Genomic DNA, 24,214 nt, shown 5'->3' on the forward strand with positions numbered 1-24,214 from the left:
CCTCAAAGATACTGCCTAAGCCTTCCCTTGCTTGGTCTACTCAGAAATGGTTAGAAGACTTAAAAATTGGTCCATGTTAAAAATATTGGTGTAGAAATCCAGGCATGAGTCTACTTGATACTCAAGAGACTCTTTGAGAGTGAGAAACATTGGTACAGGCTCTCCCATTGCTCAGTAGATGAATGGGGTGGTGTTCTCATTTTTCAAGGAGAAAAGGCTATCCAAGCTGTCAGATACAAGAGGAAGTTCATTGCCTCTACTGTGACCAGTTTCCACTTCATTCTGGTTGGTGTGGGTGTCTCCCCATGCAGCATGTTGGTGATGCATTTCCCAGTTCCAGGGGACTAATTCTTGGGAGCCTGCACACCCAGTATAGGGCTGCATCTTCCTTTGGCTCACAGGTTCTCAATTTCTCAATGAAATGTGTCCAGAAAAGCCCAGTGTTGCTTCTCACTGCATTTTCATGGAGCCTTAGTAATGATTCTGGTTTGGGTGCAACAGCTGGATGATCATATTTGTGCCTAAAGCTAGACCAAGGACTCAAAGACTATCTTCTACATCACTCTCTAAGGCTCACTCTGTAAGTAAATGAATCGTAGAAATAAGAGTATATTTGTAATCATCTTGAGCTCTAATGGCCTCTTTGTTGGTTTCCGACATTTTTTGTATATCAATAAAGTTGCAAGACATCTGTTAACTGTATCAATGAGACACTGTTATCCTTCAAAAACACTAATGTGGGTAAAACAATTTGTTCCTTATTAGGTGCTCATCTAATGTTTCTCTGCCAGTTTAAACTGGCAATCCACTGAAAATTCCAAACTCAGAGCTAAGAGCTGTTAATCTTTGAAGTTAGTTTTTAAAGTCTGCCCGTACAATTAAGAATTGTCAGACATCTACCAAAAATATTGTTGGACTAATTACATACACTGAAGCTTTTTAGCTGGAATCACAGTGTTAACAGAAAACTTTCCAAAAGTCTGGTCAGACTGTTAAAAAAAAAAAAAAAAAAGTATGTTTTCTGGTATGTGGGGTCCACCTCTAACATAAATTTTGTGTACAAAGTGGTACAGTGGTGCAGTGGACATTCCTGCCTCCCCACCATTAGCTAGCACAGCTTACACTTCAGCAGTGGAGGTTTCTGTCTGGATCCCAGCTGTACTGTGTAGCTGGGTGTCCCAGTGCCCTGCCCAAGGATAAACAGAGCATTGTATTAAGCAGATTAAATTTCAGAAAAACCCGCCTTCTGCTGCAGTCTCCTCTTACCTGGAAAACACCACACGTACAGGAGGGGAGGAGGTGGGAGAGGAATGGTGGTCTGGGTTTGTCATTGCCTGATTCTAAAGAAAAAACTAAGCACAAGAAGCTGGTGGTGATCAGACACATGGGAGGAGGAAAGCAAAACTGGTGCAATGAGTCAAACATTTATGTGCTATAGGGCAAGGTTAGTGCCAAGAGCTCTGTCTGGCTCTTTTTTTAACAATTGTGCATGATCATCCTCCAAAAGATGCCCTGGCTCCTGACAGCTGTTTGCAACATCTGCATAGCTGCATCCTGTGGAGGTGCTGTAAAAAGCAGGAGCAGGTAATAGATTTTGCAAAACTGGCTTGCAAGTCCCCGAGGCTGAACTGAACTGTTGTAAATCTCACCCCCAGATGTGAATTTTCTGTCACTGAAACAAACACTGCCTTACTGTGCAGCCATGTAGGAGCTGCCCTAGGAGCTGCCTCTCCCCATTTAGGCAACCTTCACACAAGGGTTGGGTGGGTTTTTGAGCTATTGTTAATCCTTACTCCTGTTTCAAATCCCAGGTAGTGATTAATTACTCCATTGTGAAAGGACTGAAGTACAATCAAGCAACTCCTACCTTTCATCAATGGCGCGACGCACGGCAGGTCTATGGCTTGAATTTTGCAAGCAAAGAAGAGGCCACCACGTTCTCCAATGCAATGCTGTTTGCTCTGAACATCATGAACTCACAAGATGGAGGTAAATTAATCTCTGTTAGTCTGTGACATTTTAACATGCTCGTTACCAATCACCTAGTGCACTTGTTTTGGATATTACGCCATTATAACACACTTGATAATAAAAAACCTTGGCCTTTAGAGCAGTGTTTGCTGTAGTATGAATTGCACATTTTCAGATTTTATTTCCCTTTCTGCTCATTTTTCATGGTGCCTTAACTCACCATAGGAAATCAATAGTTATTTGGGAATGCCTCAGCAGGCAGGTAGCCCCACTGATTTATGTGGATCTGTGTATGTGTTGTTTTACATACAAGATGGCAGAATAAAACTTTAAGTAAGCAGAAGCTAAAATCTGAAGTAAAAAAACAGAAAAAAACCCCAGAAGCTAAAAACTTTAAGTAAATCAGAAGCTAAATCTGAAGTAGCCAAATCTGACAGGATAGGACTCAGAGCTGATATTTCCAGTGTGTTCGAGCAGCTTCAGCCATTGGCTCTTGTGGGTCAGCTTTCCAAAAGAGGAGTGTGAGGCACCTTGGTTATTGAAAATATATTGACTGTAAAAGAACTTTGTGGTCAAGTTTGCTATTCTGTGAATTTGCCATTGCATTAGCTTGAACTGGGGCCAAAATAAAGTCTTGGTTTCTCAGTGGAAACCAGTTTCTGGTTTGTGGTATCTGGATGAAGCACTGCCCTCAGTTACACGTTTATGATCTCTCCGCAGCTCCTGGGCTGGGAACAGAGCAGTGCTTGTGTGGTGTCTTTCCTTTTGTTTGTTCCTGCAGAAACACACACCACAGCCTTATTTTCCTTTTGCAAACATGATGAGTCAAGGTTTGCATCATGTGCTGCCATCCAGGTTTCACTGCAGTGTTCAGTGGGGATGGACAGCAGCTCTTCAGAGGGAGATTGTCCCCTGACAACCTCCAATACACAAATATCTCTTACTGAAAGGTGTGCTTGTAATGTAAGAGTTCAGATTTTTTTATTTTGCTCTTTCTGCTCTATTAAGCTGGCAAATGCAAAACTCATCAAAAATCAAGCCATATTTCTAATTCTTATCTATATTTAGAAGTACTGGGTACTTAATTCTGCTTTCTTCATCTTGAACATTTTCAGCTGTAGTTGTGCCACAGCAGGAGCCTTCATGAGGAAATCTGGCCCAGATTCACCAGTCCTAAACTCACAAAAGTCTGAAGAGTACAGAGCTCTTTGGCTGCTCAGATGTGCCCACCCCTTTTAGACCTCCAAATTTGGGTACTTTGACTATGGTCGTGTGTAGTGATTGGTTTAATGTTTGTGATGAGTCGGCCTTTCCTCCAAAAGTCCCTAAATTTGGGTTGGGTTTTTTTCCCATCTGTCTGTTTCTGTCAAAGTGAGTGAGGTTTTTGCAGGATTTTGAGTTTGCTTCAGGGAGGTGCCTTGTGGAAACACAAGTCTCAGGGTAAGAAACAAGAAACTGCCTTAAATTGTGTTAGCAACACCTATCAATGAGCAACAGGTATTTTTAAGAAAGTATTTTTGAGCACTTGAAAAGCCTAATAAATTTCTGAGAAGTTTATGCATATACAGCCAGGAATAATTCACATTTTTATTTTCTTTGGTATTTTTTAATTCATTTCCTTAGCACATTGAAAGTGTGCTTTAGATGCTGTGCAGGTTTAAAAGCCAGTCCATGCTGAAGAGCTTGTAGTTGTCACATTCAAAGACATGAATTGGGCCACAGATAAAAAACTTTATTTTCTGGACAAAAAGAATGGCCTGGTAAACATTCAGTCCTCAGCAACCCTTTTTGTCTCCTTAGATAAAGTGTTAGAAGTTTCAAAGATTGCCAGTTGTCCCATTCTTTACAGCTGAACTTGTCAAAAACTGACATTTTGATTAAAGGACATTTCAGGGTTTTGGTTTTTTTTTAAAACCTCTGATTGTATGAAACAAATTCCAGAAACCCTCATTTTTCATTTTTTTTTAAATGACGGAATTTATTTGCAGAGGTATTTCTCTTTAATATTAGCTACACATTGGTAATGGATTAGAATGAAGCTTTTTATATCATCATAAGTTTTCCCATAAGTGCAGTGATCTCAGCATGCAAATTGACAGCAAAAGTACATAATGGATATAAGGTATGAAATGTTTTTTCATATCTCCTCTTCCAGGCTTCTATATCCCTTAAGCTTTTGTGGGCATGAATTAATGTGATAGGAATTCACACAAACACACATATCCATATATCTTTTCAGGCACTGCCACTGCCTGCATCCTCCATCCCTTCTGCATTAGGGTCTGCTTTTTTCATATGGAAAAATCATTAGGAAAAAAATGTATTTATTATATCTATGCATCCATGTTTTAAAGGTGCCCATGTGCTTATGCAGATGGATGGCAGCTTTAAGGGGCTCATTTGTATGCCCAGAACTGCTCATACACTCATAAAAAGCTCAACCAAAACCACAGGGTGAAACAGAGGCTCCCTCCGCCCCATTCACAGGGCAGCAAACCCTATCTGCTGTTCTGAAATTGGAATATGCTGTGTGCACTACTTGGCACATGCTATTTCTAATGTTTCGTTTTTTCTCACATTCCCCACTGAGACATTATTACATTTGATACTACTGATCCTCCCATAGTTGAATAGATTCTGGCTTCCATGGCTGCTTCTCCCTTCATTCTACCACCCACTTCCATAAACTAAAATTAATCATGGTAGACTACAGCAGTAGATGTGAGACTGCATCATATCTTCAGCAGTTGTGGAGTCAGGGTACTTTTACATTTTTGAAAATAACTGGTCTTGGCATAAAGTAATGGTGTGAGGTTTGAATGGTGCATTAATATGAATTAGTTGAAAAAATGGTAGCAGTCTATGTTTAGGGGAGTTGGAAATAATTTTTAGGTAGTGATGACTTTCAAATGACTGGGTCACTTCAAATGAACACACAGTTAGTTATGAGCTAGTGGTGAGAATTACTGCACTGTCCCTCTTCTTCAAGTGAGAAAGAACAACCACAAGCACTGATCTCTGTCCTGACTGCATGGGACATGAGTGAAAACTAAACCAAGTGCTTTGTTAAATGCCAAAGGTTAAATGGGTGGAATCAGATCCTACAGCCAGACCGTGTTTACCCAGGTTACATTACAATGTTGGGGCAGGTGTCTTCCCAGGAGTGTGACACCCCAGAGTTTGCAAAAGTTGGGAGAAAAGCCATAGCCTGAACTCTGTCTGGTTGTGTTTCTGCAGTGGAGGTACCCATAGTCTCACCCATGGGGATGGCTGGCCACCTTGCAGGTGTTCCTGCTCTCAGTGCTGTGGCGGGAGCCTCTCCCAGCGCATGTGCCCAGGGTGGGCAAAGCAAGCCTTGAAAGAGGTGAACACAGACCTGGCTCATTCTTGTGCTTTGTAAGGATGCTGATGGTTAGGTCAGGGGTAATCCAAAATCAGAAAAAATGGGACTAAAACCAAAATAATATTACAAATATGCACCATCCTTCCTTTAGAGGTTGACAGCTGCCTCACTGAATCACAGTTTTTTTACCTGCCAGCTTATTTATGTGCCTAATTAATTTGATTTCCTTTTACATCTCTTTAATCTGTTCTTCCTTACAAACAAAAGAAGAAATGTTGGTTCTGAGCCAGCCTGCAAAATGATAACATTGGTAATAAGCAAGTCAATCTCTTGCTTACAGTGCTTTAATGGTGTCATTTAGTAAGACCATTAATGTGACAAACAGCTTGCCATTTAATTGTTTTTCTTTAATGGGTGTCCACTTTGAGAAGTCAGACCGTTTGCTGGCATAACTTACCTGGTACAAGGTAGTGTGTCACCAGCTAACTTGGACATCTGCAGCCAGGTTTCACTGGAGCAGAGCATCGCCCCTTCCTGCCCCAGGAGACTGTGGAAGAATTGTGCACAGATCTTGCCCACAGGCTGTTTGATATTTTGTTGTATTCATATTGTTATTATCCTATTTCTAGAGTCCCGTACCTTCTGAGTGGTTTTCTCACACACAGCTCTTCACAGCAGTGCTGCTCCTGCTTCTTCACCAGGGCTCCTCCAAGGCTCTCCCTGCCCAGCCAATCCACCCCCTTTTATCCCAGTTATCTTCATTAGCCACAGCTGCTGCCCAATTAAGGACATCACAGCTGCAGCCCATTTAGAACAACTAGGATTGGGGCAAGGCCACTTATACAATACATAGATTTTACTAGGACTTCTACTATAATGTTTCATGTTTTTTGGGGCTTACATCCTCTTAGATTTCCCAAGTGCAATGGCTGGTGGCAGGGCAGCATGGTCATTGGAGCAGGACATAACGTGAGAACATTAGCAAGTTAAAATGGGCAAGTTCTTCCTTGCCAGAATTGGGTAGGAAAGCCAATGGTGCCTGTAATGAAGGTAACTCTCTGCAGGGCTTAATGGAGCCTATGATGTCTGTGCTTCTCCCATGGAGCTTACACTTCCAGGAGAGAGGGAATGTGAGACTATTTTCTCTCCTTTCTTGTTCCCCAGTTTTCTGGGGATGGGCAACGGGATTCTTCATCTTTTTCTTTCTTTATTTGCTCCCTTCAGACATTGAGTCCCAGCTGGTTGCTGGCTACACCTGCATGTTCTCATGTCACATCAGGGGACAGTGGTTCAGCTTTGTGGCTTGGCATGACCAGCTCTGAGGGTACCTTGGGCTTCCGTGGCTTAAAGACTTGGAACCTCTAGGAGAAGAATTAAGACTCTGATTTGTGCTGCTGGTAAATGCTGCCTGTGACATAGTGAATATAATGTACTGTGAACTTCTGCTTTTCTTTTGATGTCTGTGCCCTGGGGACTTAGATAGTTATTGTTGACTTACAATGTATGAAAATTCCATTTCTAAATGTAAACACCACATGCTGAAATGCCTTGTGCAGAGTTAATCATAGTTAGAGGTCAGCTGCCTTATCTGACTAAGAACAGAGACTTTGGACGAAAGCTTGAAACAGGAGAGAGGTTTGAAGAAGATTAATAGTGATTTATTTCTTTATTTATGCCTTGTAAGAAAGCCATTTTCTTGTTCTAAGTGTCTTACAGACCACACAATACAGACATAGGTCATGGAGGGTGCAGAGTTCAGCCCTGTGCCTTCAGCTTCAGACCCTGCCTTGCCTCTGCAGGGAGGATGTTTTGGTAGAAGGATTGTTCCTCACTCCTCTTCCTCTGGTTAGATCTGCTGCCTTTTCCACCACTGTGGATTATTTCTCCTTGATTTTATTAAGTTCTTGGGAGCTTGATATCTTTTTCCATTCCTTCAGTCATTCTGCTCTTATCCTTTCAGAAGTGATGGCATGTCTCCATTGCTGGGAGGAAGTTCCTTGAAAAACACTTTGAAGAAATAAAAGAATAAAGATTTGATTCATCAAATAGGAGATAAACTGGCAGAATGTACCATACATTCTCTCTCCTAGTTAGATGGCCTAAGTATTTGCAAGGTTTCTGTCAGTGAAGGATGTGTGTGAAGATTATGGTGCACTGGATTTCAGATAAAAGTGTACACAGGGTTTTTTATATTTTTTTCTAATATTATATCGAGCTCAGTATTTTTTCATTAGCATTTTGACAGCTAGTCTTGCATCCCTCAGTTTTTCAGTGGCACTAATGTGTAACTTCTGGGAAATTTAGTCATCTTCTACAGAGCAGTGTCCGTTTTATTTGATAATATTGCCCCAAGACTTCCCAGCACCATAGAGGACACAGTGTGGGAAGACAAAATACTTCCTCTTCATTACAGCACTGCATAATACATAAAATAGCTCATCAATAATGAAAGGGACCCACCACACAACACAATGCCCACTTGCAGCCAGCTGGTTCCAAAACTGTGCTGGGCTAAAGAGATCTGTGCTCCATGCAAGGTGCTTTGCATGCTGCACTGTGGACTCATTTCCCACACTATCAAGTGTGTTGGTGCAGATTATAAAGGCCTGAGATCGTGTACTCTGTGCAAATGTAATTTTTCACAGTGCTAATAACACTTAAGGATGTGTGTAACTTCAGCTGGCACAGACATTGCAGAACCATAAGCATGCATTCTGCTGCAAGTCTTTGAATCAAGTCATTCCAGACATTGTTCCTATTTATAATCTAGGCATAGAGAACTTGTAAACAACAAACTTTTGGACTCACTGGTGTAAATATAATCCAAGTGGTCAGACACCTTGGGCTAGCCAAACTAGCAGCCTGCAGGCAGTGGTTAATTGGGTACATGTGAAAAATAAAAAATATCTGCTTCTTTAAAACACAAAAGTTTTCCCAGGGTAATAACTGTTTTCTGACTGACATCTTTCAAAAACACCAGAAAAAGGCTTAGAGAAATAAATTTCACAATGTTTCCAGACTCATGCCTACACCAGTTTCAGTATCAGCTTTAGTCACTCAGAAATGTTCTGCAGATAGGGGGGTTTCTGATCTAAATTGCTGTGCTTTGTAAGTCAATGAAGAGGGAGGGAAAATTCAAATAAGATGATGAGCTTTTTCCTTTCATCTGCTGCATTGCTTTATCACTGAAACCATTCCAGAAAAGTCCACGTGACATACAGAATCTTTAGAATATTGCTTACTCTAGAAATAAATTCCTTCCTTTGCCAGTTGGACAGGGATGAGCTGTTACCCAGCAAACCAGGTGGGAATTTATTTTCCTGCAGCAGCCAGTGAAAGGCTGTGAGGGCAGGAGTCCCTTGTGACCCCAGCTGTAAAATATTAGTACAACCACAGGACCGCTCATTTTGTTTAATTCCCAAAACTTCTTCTTCCTGTGCTGGGGGAGGATGACAGTCCCAGTACAAGCCCTCTGCCCAACTTTCCAAAATAACCAAACTTCTCCTGGAATAATAGGCACTTGCTTGCAGGCTTCCCCTGCCTGCCAGACTGCTCAGGTGCCCTCTTCTCAGGTTAACCTGGGCTTCCTAACTGGATATATGGCATTCCACAGGATCAAAGGTGGAAAGGACTGAGTTGGACTCACAAGGATCACCAAGTCCAACTCTGAAGTGAATGCCCATACAGGGATGGAACCCACAACTCTTGCATGATTAGCATTAGGCTCTGACCAACTTCTAGGAATCTGGGTACATTTCACATTAAGAGAAACATGTTTAAAGACAGAACTGGAAGAAGTTGGCCTAGCCAGGAGAAGGAGTGAGTAAAACTGGTTAATCTTTTGTATTAGCTTGGCTCCAGCTGACTGGAGCCCAGGAGGTGAATATATAAAGTGGGATTACAGACTTCTTTCAATGCTAGAACTGTAAATTTCATTGCCATTATTCATCTGTCAGGAAGTATCAAAGCGTTATTTAATTATTCTGCTCTATAGAAGCAGGCATTTTTTCAGCTCAGTTTTTCAGTCCCCCGGATGGTAGGGATCCAGAGCAGAAAGTTTTCTCACAGTGTCATGCAAATACAGACCCATGACATGCTGCCTGTGCCTCTCAGCCCTTTCCTGCAGGACTCCATTGAACCCTGCTCAGAGCTGGAGCTGCTGTCCAACGTCTGCAGCAACAAAAGGTGCCTCTGCTCTTTGAAAAGCATTATATACCTAAAGGCTCTTGAGTCACTTGCTGATGCTTTTTGCTGTGCTGAACTCCTCTGCACTAAATCAAAACCACTTCAGGAAGGAAACTGTGTGTGGGAAACAAAATTGCTGAGAGATTTAAGAGAGACTTGCACACGTCGACTTGTGCTAGCAAGATTCCCTTGCACCATTGCCTTCCAACCCCTGTTTTTCTGAGTGTGCTGCAAACTGGATAAGTTCCCAGAGCTCAGTGATAGAAGATTCACTGTGGCTTTTTTACTAGAGTATAGTCAGTGGCAGAAGAATATATTAGCTTAAGAAAAAAAAAATTATCAAAATTTAACAAGTCCATTAATTTATGCGCAAGCAGTATGGGCCAGATTTTGGCAAGTGTTCATTTGGAGACCATTTATAGAATTGTTTGGGTTGGAAGGGACCTTAAAGGTCACCTAGTTCCAGCCCCCTGCCATAGGCAGGGACAATTTCCTCCAGATCAAGTTGCTCAAAGCTCCATCCAGCCCTTTGCTTCTTTTTATTTAATAAATTTTCTGTATTCTCAGCTAAGAGCCAAACTCTATAATAGTTTGTCTCTGCACAGTAACTCCCCTAGCTGTGATCCCACTCCTAGCAGTCAGTAATGTGTGACCATGATTTTCCTGTCAATGGAAGTATATTTTTCACTATCTGCATCTGTAGCACTGGGTTTTGTACCTGAGCTGGGATCTCTGTGTGGCCAAGAAACAGTAACAGAGGCTCTTGGTACAGTCAGTTATGTATTAGGTGTCCCTAAAGGCAAAATTCATCCCCTTCTCCCTCTCTTTCTCATCACTGGCTGCACAGGATTGATGCTAAGAACCTGTCTTTGGTCCCTGACAATTTTACTATCATCTTCTTACTTTCTTATTAATGAAATAGTGATTTCTAATTATGATGTAATTAATTAGTAGCTATAATGATAATTAAACCTCTGGTTTAACAATAATAAATTAGGGACCTGAAAACTAATGTTCATAAGGTGTATTTTTAGTGGTGCTCTGTGGATTTCCTTGGGACAGTCAGTGAGAACTCCCAGGAACACATGTGTGTTGTGCATGTCCATATGTGTGTTCACATGAGCAGTGCACATCAGATTTTCACTTTTCTGCCTGCCTGAGCTCTGCAAGCAGATGGGCTTTTTGCATGCAATCTTTTTTTATTTTATACCAGAAGTGAATTTGGAAAGATATTCACACATATATTAGATTGAAGTCAGGAATAAGTTGCTCAGCTAAGAGGATTTTTAGGAAGATATTCACATTTTTTTAGGAAGATATTCATATTTTTTTAGGAAGATATTTCACATATATATAGGTTGAAGTCAGGAATAAGTTGCTGGGCTAAGAGGATTTTTCACTGATAAAATTGGTAGTATTTTGAATTTCTTTTTTAAACTATGCTGCCATAATGTGATAGTTCAGTGTGCAAACAGCACTCATTAGAAAGGTGTTTGTGGTCAAAGCAGTGTTAGGACCAGGGGACTGTGCAGGGACAGCCAGTGGTGCAGCTGGGGAGGTGGGGCAGAGCCCTCTCGGGCAGCAGGCTCACTGAGGGAAAGTCTGCTTAATTCCAGTGAATCCCCATATGCTGCTGCCTGCAGAGCATGTTCAGCAGCTTCTCCTGCTGGCTGGTAATCCCTGGGCAGCTCACACAAAGTCTGCCCTGGCCTTCTTAGGTGACTCTCTGTGGCCATCCAGCATCTTATTTTTCACCAAGTCAGGGAGTGGAAAGCTCTGGGTGGTGTTGCCTTCTGCAAGCAGAATCTCAGAGCCCTGTGGCAATGACTTCTGTTAATTCCAGTGAAGCAACACAGCTGAAAATGGGATTCATTTAACTGAACTGCAGCCATTTAAATGCTAGGCAGCTAGTTTACAATAATTGTGCATTTTGGGGCTGGGAGGTGAGTGGCTGCAGTCCTGTGCTGCTGGCTGGTGGCTGCACAGTCCCTGCCACACAGCAGGGAGCAAACTGAGAGATAGAATGGAGCAATGTGGAGCTGTCCTGCAGCCCAGGGAGGAAATCGTCTCCTAAGAGGTGATTTTAGTCCTCCAAGCATCCAGCCCTTGCCCTTGTATGTGCTCAGCTGCACAGCTGAGGAGCGCACAGCGTGATTCAGGTCCTGATGGCGCCTTTGAAATTCTGCTCCACCTCTGCTGACAAAAAAAGCCAAACCCTGCCAAGCAATCACCGTCAATCAGATTTGCATGGATTGCTTTATCTGTTGGTCTTGATTAGTATTCCGGAGATCTGAGTAGAAAACATGAATTTTAACCCTGCTTCCTCCAGTGCTGGTTTCCAGGGACTCCCTCTGCTGGTTAGAGCAGCGCCTGGGAAGCGTGTGAGCATCAGCTCTGCCATCCAGCACGCTGGGAGAGGCGAACCGAAGAGTATTTTGGCTTTTTTCGCACCTTTAAAAATAAACGTGGGGTCAGAGTCGCTGAGGTTATCACCTCTTTTGCCTTCTTGAACTTGCTAGGTGTGCATTGCTCGTTCTTGTCAAGAAATGGTGCATTGCCTGCAGCGCGGCAGGCTGAGGAGCAGGGCTGCAGGCACCGGTGTGCTGCTCCCGTGCTTTGCAGACAGGAGCAGGAGGACGTTCAGAAGGTTGGATCAGAAATCCATTGTCAGAAATCCATCTGAATATGGACTGTCCTGCAATTTAATGGATGTCCCTTCTAAGGCATTTTAGATTATGGAGTATTTGCTTTTTCTTTTTTTGGCTTACCGTTGGCATTCATAATAGAAATTACTCTGCACATTTGAATCTGGGTCCCCAGGTTCCCCTGCATCATTTACAAACACACACATTGCAGTTTCACTTCTCAACATGCTTTGCCAGCAGATCTTACAGGATCCTTGCTAAATGCAAAAGAAAACACTTTGAATCAGCAAAACAGCAGGGCTAACTGAACTTGGACAAGAAGAAAGAGCCTTTCAGTGTCCTCTGGAGCCTGCCAAAGCACTAAGTGCTGGTGCTGACCTGCAAGGGTGCCACATCTAATGCAAAAGCTGGCAAGAATTACTATGCACAGTGCAGCAGGAGGGGCACCAGAGGATCAGGGATGGAGAGGTGAGGGATGCTGGGAGTCAGAGGCTCTGGAGATGCATGGACCAAGAGTGTGGACAAGTTTCTGGATCTGCAGTGGAGGCAGAAGGCACCAAGAGAAAGCTTGGTTCTGGCAGAGTCAGCAGGAAAATTCCTGACTCAGATAAATGAGTAATTTATCCCTAGTTTGTGGAAGGAAGAGAGATTTGAAAAGTGTAAGAAAGGTGAGGATGCAAAGGGAAATGTGCCTTATGCTTCCTGCTGATTGTTTTATTTCTCATCTCTCTGACCTTTCTGATTACTCTAAATATGATATTTCAGCTTCAGAGCTAAAGCTTGAAAATAGATATTTGGCTCTTCAGATGAGCTGGCATTTGATTTCTTTTGTTTTTTTGGTCTGTGCTGTAACATTCCTGTGAGAGCACAGAGTAACTATGGGTTTTTTAAAGCTATTGCAATGATTTTCTTACAGGCAAGATTGCCCCTGGCTGGCTTTACATTATCTCATCAGCCTGTGAGTGCACCCCCAAATCACCTCTTTCTGCTTGTCATTTTACTGGTGTGTCCAGAAATTGCCCAACAAGGGTCATGCTGAACATACATCTTGTCTTGCACCACATTACATTGCAGTCAGGTCTTTCAGCACCGCCGTATTTTTAAATAATGCTTTCCCTGACACTGCAAATGGTGCAGAACACTGTAGAGGCAGACAGCCCCCAAAGTGAGCTGGAGGCAGGAGCTTTGGTCAGCAGGCTGTAACACACAGGGAAGCTATTCTACAGTGAAAAACCATTGCAGAAACCTCAGTGTGCAGAGCTGTGTCCTGGTGGGGCTGCAGAGGTCGGGGCGATGTCACCAGGCTTGCAAGGGCTGCAGGAGTGGAGAGATAGACGAGAATCTTGACTCCATGATCAGAAGGCTGGATTTATTAATTTTATTATATATATTACATTAAGACTATACTAAAAGGAATAGAGAGAAAAGTTCAGAAGCTTGCTATGCTAAGAATAGAATAGGAATGTATAAACAAAGGAGCTCTCTCTGATTCTGTCTCAGAGAGAGCTTGGTCTTTGATCAGCCCTTAATTGTACACAAGCAACATGGGCCAATCACAGGTGCACCTGTTGCATTCCACAGCAGCAGATAACCATGGTTTACATTCCCCTTCTGGGGCCTCAGCTTCCCAGAAGGGGGAAAAATCCTAAAGAAAGGATTTTTATGAAAAGATGTCTGTGACAGGGCTGGGGGCATCAGTGGGGCTGAGGGGGCAGGAGCTGCTCTGCTCTGCAGGCAGGACTGCTCACACATTCCACTGCCATGGCTTCATCCCCTGGAGTGCCTCTGCAGCTTCTCAAGTTAAATTTCAGACCAGACACACCAGCTGGACTTTTCCTCTAAAGTGCCTCCAGCCTGGGGAGCTCGCTGAGAGGTCCGCACCAAGGGTTGTCAAGGTTCTCTTAATGGGAACCAAATTTTTTTCCCCAGAAATGGGTTACATTCGGTTGTAGTTTTTATTTTACTAAAATCAAAATTGAACTTTCAACCTTCCTTAAAAGATGAAGTATGTATTTTTTGTTCTGAAATTACATTTTGCTTCACTTTTGGTTTTCAAATGCACACAATGTAAATTACCATATTTGGTTATTTTGAAGGCAATGAGAAAGCCCTAGCTTTCTGATCCAAAATAAAGAGAAATTCAAGCTAAACATTCTTTTTTGTTTCCATTTTGAAGCTCAAATTCATGTCAAATTACAAAACTAAAAAGACACATTTTATTTTTAAAGATGAGAGGAAACATTGTGATATTTTTAAAGAAAAGGAAGATTTTTTTAAAATGAGAATCAAACCTCCATACACTTCTGTGCAAGTTCAAACATTGTTTTTAAACTGAATTTTAACATTGAGCCCCAAAATTCTACCAAAAGTTTATTTTTCATGGCTGCACTAGGAACAGTAAGGCAGCAATGAATCCTGGTCAGCAGCATCTTGAATTATTTGATTTCACATTATTTTTATTACATTTATTTTTAGTGTCAAAATTAATTTACAGCTAATGTGAGAACATTAGCTATTTAAACAAAACTGCAGAACATATTGTCAGCTTTCACACTACATAAATTACACTGGTATTTTCTCGTATTACATGAGAAATAGTTACAGTAGGATATTTGGGGTTTTTGCCATATCACATGATTCTAAAAGTATCTCTTGTGCTAATCAGCTGATTTTGGGGTTTCATTTTAATTGTTCTACAACACTCAGAAGTGATTATGTCTTTTACACATATGTGCCTTTAAATTAGGTGGTTTTATTTCTTCCAGTTTAATATTGCTTGGAGATTTTTAAATGTTTTTCAATGGGCTTTCATCACCACATTTCAGTCTTCTCACTGGGCTCAGTGCCTACAGAAGTTACAGTTAAATCTTAGCTTCTTTCATTTTTTCAGCTGAAACATGTTTTCCCCACCTATGTGTTCCTGTTGGTATGAGAGCACTCAAGGATGAGCTCTGGTTGTCTCTGGGGCTCCTTCCTCCATGGCCCAAATTGTTCAGGGTTTGTCCTCTGCAATGGGTTTATCAACAGCGGAGATTGGCTGGAGCAAATTTAAATGAATCTTTTTTTTCTCCCTGTCAGTAGTGGTTGGTCTTCCAGAGCTTTTACTTAAGTGATCTGGTCATGTTATCAATGACTTATAATTCAAAAAAGAGCAAACCCAAAATCTGACCTGCTGATAGGGTGAAGCATAATGTCTGTGCTGGCTTCTTTGTGCACAGCACAAAGAAAACCCCAAAGCAAAACAAAAAAACCCAAACAAACCAACCAAACAAAAACTAAACCAAACCAACAAGAACAACAACCAAGTCCTCCCCACTCCAAACCAGCTGTTTTGGGATGGTTTATTTTCACAGGAGATACAGTTCTGAAAGGAGATGCTTTGGGAACCGATCAGGTGGTGTTTTAATAGGGCTGCATGTACAGGGCATGTAGGACATGGGAAAAGAATTAAATCCTCAAAATTAGAGGACTGTGGCCAGTCTGATGGCCAGGAACCCTTGGCATGAAACTGTCTCTAGAAGAGAGGTAACAGCTGCACCTTGTGGGCTTGAAATGCCTTGCAGAGGGAAAGGAGCCCTTTGTCATGACCCTGACTTTCATTAAAGTCTTTCATTAACTGACTCCCAGAAGTTATCATCAGGGCTTTGTCCTGTCAGAATAGATCTTTATTTTGGGGTGGTAAAGATGAGGGCACATTTACAATGATGATTGTGTAGAGAGAGTATTATGCGGGGATTTATGTTCATTTGCATGGCAGATTAAGGCTTTATGCCGTGCCCTGTGTGAATTAAACACAGATAGCAGTTTTGAGAGTTATGAGATTTTCTGATGGATTTCTATGCTGAATTGCAGTGAAGTTTTATCTTATCAGATGGAAGTGCCCACTCCAATACATTAATATCCTTTTGTATTTGGAATGGATATATAAATAGATATCACATTGTGTGTGCAAATTAGTCACCATATTTGCACAGATTTTTATTTCAAAGAAATTAAAGGTCATTCTGACTCCATAGGGAATAAAGTTTACAGTTGGTAAGACAAAGCAGAGCTGCCTGTCCTTTAATGTCACTGGTTTCCTCAGGGAATGGTGCTTCGTGTCCCCTGTCTCAGGGATGTGTGTGGATCCAGCTTCCCATGCCACCCCATCACTGCAGTCACCATCAGACCTGTCTCTCCAAAAAATAAATAGGTAATGAAGGGAAATATGAAACAAAGAGAGAAATAAAACTAAATAAAGAGTGATAAAAATTAAAACAGTGGGGTGATGCCCAGCCAGTGCTCCAGCAGCAGCCCCTGGCTAACCTTCCCCCTGGTTTTGTTGGTGGGCATGACACCAGGAGGTGTGGAACACCCCTTGGGTCAGCTGTGTCCCCTCCCAGCTCCCTGGTCACCCCCAGCCTGCTCACTGCTGGGGTGAGAGGCTTTGTGTGAGCACTGCTCAGCAGGAGCTAAAACATTCCTGTGTTATCAACACCATTTCCAGCACAAATCTGAAATACAGCCCCATACTAACTGCTGGGGAGAAAGTTACCTGGACTGCAGCTGGAAGCAGCACAGCAGCCTTCTGCAAAGTGAGCACCCACACCAGGAGTGCAGAAAACGTTGGTGTATTTCTTCCTAAAAATCTACAGAACACCAACACAATATACAAACATACACATACACTGATTTTATTCATAGAATCACAGCTTGGGTGTGAAGGGACTTTGGGAAATCATCCCCCAGCAGCAGTCAGCCCCTCCCGGTCCAACTCCAGCTGTTTATGTACTGATCACAACACACTATGCTGCAGAGGAATATCCCTCTGGCCAGTCTGGATCAGCTGGCCTGGCTGTGCTCCCTCCTGGCTTCTTGTGCATCTCCTCACTGGCAGAGCACAGAGAACTGGAAAGTCCTTGACTTAGGGTGAGCACTGCTCAGCAGCAACCAAAACACCTGTGTTAGCCACATTATGCTCATACTGAATCCAAAACACAGCACTTCACCAGCTACTATGGAGAAAATTATCCCAACTGAAGCCACAACAGGGTCTTCTCCAACCTAAATGGTTCTGTGACTCTGTGACCTTTCCCTAGCTCTGTTTCCTCAAGCACCATTCAGCCTGACTTGAACACTTCCCATGCTGGGGCTGTGGATGCTCCAGGCATCCCATTCCAGCATTAACTGAGAGCCCTGAGTGCTCAGTGCCAGGTACAGGAGCTGCTTTGCAGGATTGAGACCCACTCCTGCTCTGTGCCCAGTTCAGCCTCCTCCTCTTCTGCAGGATGATTCTCTGAGGAAGCATTTTGAGGGAAAAGCTATTTCATACAGTACTTTGGTAAGGAAAGAAAATTTCTGTGAAGGAAGTGGATTTTCAGTTGTTGGACATCCCATCGAGAAGAATTATAAAAATATGAAAATAATGTTCAGCCAGAGGGCAGTGGGATGTGCTGATGGTGTGAAATGGGCTTCATGGTATTTCAGTGAGAGGTTAGCTCTCACCAGGAAAATGTGCTAGTTAGAGAAGGAGATAAAATGCTCCCCTATCACCAAATGTGAGTTACTGTAGGATTTATGAACACGGTCAGGGCTGTTTTGGTTGTGACTGATGATAGTAAGTGACTGCTGTGACCCTGCTACTTCATAACATCTCTATTTAAAGTGTCAGTGTATCACTTTCTCATAATATTGTGAGTCTGTTCCCCCAAATTTCCTTGAGGTGTTATTCATGGCTGCTTTCACAGTTTTTCATCTCAGCTAAGATGATTGATTAAAAATAGAACAACTGTCTTAAAGGTATTCCATGGCTCAATTCTTCCACTGAATTGCTCTTGCCTGATCTCCTACCCTTGCTATATATATATATATTTGATCCTGGGAGGAAATGTGCTGCTGCCACCAGTATTTGTGACAGGGATGTAGCAAGGGAGTCTTCACCAGATGTTGAGGGAAAGTAACAGTGAGCTGGTAAGCGTGAACATACAGAGAAGAAATCTTATCATAATTATTCTTTTCCAGTGTAGCCTAGCATATATCTGGAATTATATATAATATAATATAATATAATATAATATAATATAATATAATATAATATAATATGTAATATATGCATATATAATGTATATAAATATATATAATAGAATAGAATACAATGTAATATAATATCTTATATATATATAAACTTCTACAGAATTGTTCATGCCAAGATTGCAAAAGATGGTCCATTTAAAAAATTTCTTTTAAGGGATCACCTCCAAAAGCAAACAAGTTTTGACAAAAGCTGCTCAGCAGGTGCCTTTGTATTTATGTATTAGAATACGGTGAAAAAAGCAAACCAGTTATTAAATACAAAGTAGTGCTAGTCTCTAACAATACATTTCAATAATATGTCATGTTGCTACAGAAGGTGTGAATATTTGGTGTCCCTGGTGCCCCTAAGTTTAAAAGGGTTCTATTTCAATTTTTTAGTACTACATATTACATTCTCCTCTCTCTTTGTGATGTGAACCTGTATTACTTTGGCCTAAAAGGTAAAAAGTAAATACCTGCCCAGCTGATGTCAGAGGTGAGGGAGTGGCACCAGCAGCCCATCCTGCTGTTCAGAGACATCTCCACACCTCAGAACTGCTTTGCTAAAATGGGTAAAGACTTAATAAACCTTTCACGTCTCACCAGCTAAGTAAGTATTGCTGAAAATGACATCTGACCTGAGTGAGAGGTTCAGAAGAGCCTCTGTGTTCTGGTTTTGGTGTAGCTGCTCCTGTGGGACCCCACACTCTTTGCCATACCCCTGTGCCCATTCTCTGTGTGGCATGGGCACTTTCCTGACTTTCAAGAGGTACTACCCCCTGCAAAGTGGTATTTAACGTTGAAACTGAGAAGTTTTGTGTCACATTGGTATTTCAAGCTCTGCTTAGCAAATCTTTGACAGCAGACAGGTGTGATTCACACTGTGGTGCCAGGGAGATGGGTGACATGGCTGTGGGTGAAGCCATCTCCTGCCTCAGGCTGGGACCTGAGCCCTGGATTTGTGGTCCAGGGGAGCTTGGTGCATTGCTGCTGTGTGAGCTGAGATGCAAACCAGCCTCAGGAGACATGAAGTTTTGTGACAGATTTGAGGTGAGATCTCACTCTTTACCCAGAGTGTTCTTCATGCCATGGGATGTCCCTGGTCACACTGGGATTCACTGGCTCTGTGTTTGGGTGCCAGCTTTTCCCCAGCATCTCATTTGAACACTGTGCCTGGCTGCTTAAGTCAATGTCTCTCTTCACTTTCCCCTTAGGAAGCTTTTTATAAAATACCAGTTTATAAAATTCCAGTTTATAAAATTCCAGCTGGCTCAGCTCAAATCTTTTGGAAGAGGTGATTTGGGCTGCCATCAGCCCAAGTACTCACTGGAAGTAAAACAATCGTGTGAATAATGCTGCTTACAAAGCCCTCAGTGCTACCAAGCCCTGCCTTGAACAGCTGGTCTGGGTTTTTCAGTGCCACTTCTTCAAAATAAAAATAACTGCATGTAGCCCTCTGCTGCTTATATCTTTAAGCTATTATTTTTTTAATGTAGTAGTGATAATTATTAATTAGACATCTACATGGCTGCTAAAGCAGATATCAGTACTTTAACTGCGTGGATTTAAAGAGGGAATCACAGAAGGACAGAACAGCAGACTAGATAAGGTTGGAAGAGACCACAGTGGAATAAAATATTTGTACACCCAGAAGAAGTTAGTTAATGTTAATACTGAGTAGTTGCACTGTGGCCAGAAATAAAATTTCAATTTTTTTATTCATGTGTGAATCTCAGTTGCTCACAGGTCCGCTCCTCTTCCATGGCCTTGGCACAATGCACTGACTTTGTGCAGTCACCTATGATTTACACATTTGGTGGATGCCCAGTCTGTTGAGATGTTTATAAAATACAATTTATTCCTACTGAAGAGTGAGGGTAGGATGTGAGATGATCATAGCATGAAAGTTTTTCTTCTGAATGACCTGAGTTAAAGCTTCTTGCATGAGAGGCTTTCTCCTCTTGCTAACTCAGCTGATCTGTCTGGTCACCTCCACATTTCTCTGGCAGTTGAGCTACATGAAGAGATTCATAGAGCCATTAAAAAATGAATTTCAGCATACAAGAAGGCAGGTGTGCAATTACACCTATATTTTGTTTTATTTTCCAGTTGTAAAGTGTGGGATTTATGCTTATTTCTCTTCTTTTTTTCTCCTGAGAAGATCCAGACAAAGGGATGGTATATTTCAGCAAAGAGGATTGGTGGTGGTTTGTTGTGCCATCTTAGAACAAGTGCATATTGCAAGTTTAATGGGGCAAGTTGGATTTGATAATTGGTTTATTAGGATATTATATTTTTGTAGCAAGCGGGCAGCAGAGCTGCTGTGGCTCCACCAGAATTTTGTGGTGCTTTCTGGAGAAGTGGGGATCTTTAGTCCATGGAACCATGTAAAGCAAGCTCAGTCATGTATGTGTAGAGCATTGGTTAAGTGTGTGTCAGGTTTTATGGGATGGAGTGACAAGCTGCTGACAGGACTAGCAGGAGGATGGGGCGCTTTCTTTGCTTTTTTGTCCTTTGTGTCCTTGTTTCTCGGGGTCTCTAGCTGCTCAGAGTGACCCCGAGATAAGTTAAAGTCTCTTTTCCCAGCCTGGTGGTCGAAGAAGGAGTCAGGGCTCTTCATTTCTTGGTCTCAAGGTTATTTGTTGTATCTTATCTATAAAATTCTTTCTCCTGTCCTGCTGAGGTCAGCTCAGCGTGACACTCAGAGGCACTCTGCCCACCTCAGAGGTAGTGTTATCTCTTTATACTAAAAACTGTGTATGCAATGTTTACCATCACTTCCCAATACCTATCACCTATGTTAGACAGTGAGGTTCTACTCTAAACCAATCTAAAAGTGCCAACATCACAGCAGAAGATGGAGGCCAAGAGGAAGGAGAAAGGCTGGACATGCCCAGATCCCTCCATCTTGCCCCCTGAACCCCCATTCTAAAAACCCAAAAAAATCTATTTTTCACTATTCACTAAAAATTCACTATTTTTCTGCTTAATATGTCGTGGCTTGCTGATCTTCATCTAAGGTTGGTAACTTGCTCCACTGGTCATAATCAAACCCACAGGTGTTTTGGGCTCTGTGCCAGGGTCTCTGGGCCCCCTGGCAGGGGTCTGGGCAGTCCAGGACAGCCAGAGGGATGTCCTGAATTCCGACACTTGTTCTCATTCCAGTTGGACAGAAGTCCATCCAGCAGTGAACAGGTGATGGCTGTGCAGCCATTTGAGAAGGCCTGAGCAGCTCAGCCCTTTGTGCTGCCTCAGGGAGTGAAATGTGTTCCATGTCCTTCAAAACCTGTCTGCCCTTTTTACAGCCTGTGAGTGCTGGCTCTCTGTCTGCCCCTGGCTGGTCAGAGTGTGCATCCAAAAATCTGTCTCTGTTCGTCTCAGAAGGAAACCAAAGTGCCTGCCCTATGGGCTGTCCTGATTTTTCATTGTTGCAATTGTTTTTTTTTTTTTTTTATTTGTTGTGGAAAAGGTAAGCGAAGTACATCAGCTAGTCAGGTACCAGAAATGTGTGCAGCTGGTCCACATCAAACCTTTTCAATGAGAAAAGGTTTTGGTTTCCAGTCTTTCAGTTCAATCATCCTAAAAGCACTGCACGAAACACTAAATATTTCAGAAAAAAATACAACATTTAAATTGGTTTATTACTCTGCCAAGATTTATTTGAATTAAAATTCACACTTGGAGAAGAGCTTGGGGGGGAAGGAAGCATAAATTAATTTGCTAAGTGATACTAGAAAATTCCTTGTGAACTGTAAAGATCCTGATGGAAAAAAAATTCCTGTTTTCATTTCATCCTTTTTTAGGACACTAAGAGATGGCAGGTGGAGAAAGTCTGACAGAACACCTTGTGCATTGGCACAGAAGCAGCATAAAGTCTTTCACATATCCCTATTCTGAAAATTAATTATTTTCAACTGTTACAGTGGGAACACAATATAATGATTCCTGCAGGTCTGCTGCCACAATGCACCAGTTCTGTGTGTCCCCTGCAGCCCAGGCTCAGCCTGCAGTGATGGTGCTTGGCCATGGCCAGTCCAGATGTCAGAAGTGATGGCTCAGAGTTTATGTTTGAGCATGTGCTTGTCCAGCTGGGATCCCAAGTGGCATTGCAGTGCTGCAGTGCAGAAGGACAAAGTGCTGGCATCAGGAGGCTGGAGAGGACTCACTGAGGTGCCAATTTCTGTCCCAAATTCCCTGAACCCCCGGGGCAGGAAGGAGACAAGCCTTGTGTCCAGCAGGTCTGTCCAGCACACTCCTGCCATGGGCTGTGCCATTTGGGTCACAGTTGCATTATTACAGGTAAGAGGAAGTTTATGAAAGTGTTTTATTGGAAGTGAAATTGTAGCCTCAGCAGTTGGGTGTGCTGAGGAGAGTGTGATCTCTGACAGGGAGAGATCTTCATCATCAAGGGAACTTCTGATCCTGCCTTTCCTTGTCGTTCAGTGTTCTTTGTCATTCCCATCTCCAGTCAAAGGCACCCTTGTTTATTCTTCAGGATGTCAAGCTCCAGCATGACAGCTCTGTGCAGTGTGTTTATCCACCAGGAGGGAAGGCCTCCAGGAGGGATGCCCTTGAGAGAGAGCTGAGTGCAGCCACAGCTCCCACTCCAGCACCCAGGCTCTCTCTCCAGTGCAACCCCTCACCCATCCTGTTGTCTCCCTCTGTTAATGGCTCTGGCAGCAGACAGCCATGACTCAGTCACCACTTTGTTCCTTACTTTCCCTCTGGCCATAGACCTGAGAACAACATCTTTTTTTTTTTTTTTTTTTTTTTTTGCCTTTTCATCCTACATGTCCAGATGTATTGACTCTTTCTTCTTTTGCTGTCCCTGAGTCAGAGTCTTTCTCACGAACCCTCTCTGAGCTCTTGCAGGGCTGCTTGGGGGGTTCAGGGCTGGGCTCCAGCAATGCCAGTGACACATCCAGGCAGCTCCCAGGCAGCCCAAATCAGTGCAGCATCACCACCTGCTCGTGGAGGTGGTGGATGCCTGCTGCCTTGGCTGTCACCAGTCTTGGCCCTAGAGCCTGTGTCCCTTCCATGAGCAGGCATGTGCTTACCTCACCTTCAGTTCACCTCCAAACAGGCAGCAATGTTACCCACAGTCAGCTGGGAGGACCTGCAAGGGGAGTGGTGCAGGGCAAGAAGGTCCCTCTGCCATTTCACCCTGGCAGCTGCTCCCCAGCTTCTGCCCTTTTCCTAATATTCCTAGTTTTCCCTCATCTTTCCTAATTTGGGGAATTGGAAAGGAGTATAACACACTTTGGTGTCTTAAGCGTCGCTGTTTTGGACACAAACTCAAAGCATGGCAGCCCATGCCATGAGATGCTGCCCTTAGAGGAAGGAGGTTTGCTCTCTGCTACTCCCCATAGCACACACATTTTCAACAGGTAAAACAGGTGTGGAGCAGCCAACTGCTCCCAGAGTTAAATCCCTGTGCTGTGGAGAGTGGTCACTCCTCACAGAGCATGAGCTGACCCCTGTGGAGTGATGTGAATAATGTCTCAACCAGAGTGGATGACAGGTTTTTTCTTTGTGCCTGATCCTGTTTTCAATTGGGAGTTTATACTGGAAAAGAGTTTCAGGATTTGTCTGATGTGTGACTGTATGTAAATTTCTATGGTAACCATCACATTTCATGTGCTCAGGGCATTTTCCTAAATTCTGCAAGAAGCTGTAGCTCTGTTTATTTATGCAGCTCAAAGTCAAGTTTCATTAAGCCGCTGGCTGTTTTGGTTTTTCACTCTCCTTTCCTTTTCTTACCACCATCCATTTTAGCTCTGCATTTTTCTTTTCCTTTCCAAATACAAGTGTTGTTTTGAAACTCAGGCCCTTGTCTGTACCAAACCTGCCCTTTTAATTACAAGAGAAATCACAACTTAGAACAACTCTTCCTTGACACACAACAAGTAGCACTGGAGGAGTTGCCATCATTTAGCTCAATTAACCTCACTTGGAAATTTTGAAGTCTGCAGTGTCCAAGGCCAAAGTTCCTGAGTTCTCACAGTCTCCTGAAATTATT

The 24,214-nt window shown here is 42.7% G+C and overlaps 1 protein-coding gene across 5 annotated transcripts in view; it reads left to right on the forward strand.

Moving 5' to 3' along the window:
* EVL (Enah/Vasp-like) overlaps window positions 1–24,214 on the forward strand; it is a 120,352-nt gene that overhangs the window by 55,353 nt on the left and 40,785 nt on the right. For all 5 annotated transcript variants that reach the window (XM_058806635.1, XM_058806636.1, XM_058806632.1 and 2 more), the window contains exon 3: window positions 1,812–1,989. In XM_058806635.1, the coding sequence (XP_058662618.1) occupies window positions 1,812–1,989 (178 nt within the window). The remainder of the gene's footprint in view (window positions 1–1,811; window positions 1,990–24,214) is intronic.

The sequence above is a fragment of the Ammospiza caudacuta genome, chromosome 6, assembly GCF_027887145.1.
Source record: "Ammospiza caudacuta isolate bAmmCau1 chromosome 6, bAmmCau1.pri, whole genome shotgun sequence".
Lineage (NCBI taxonomy): Eukaryota > Metazoa > Chordata > Aves > Passeriformes > Passerellidae > Ammospiza > Ammospiza caudacuta.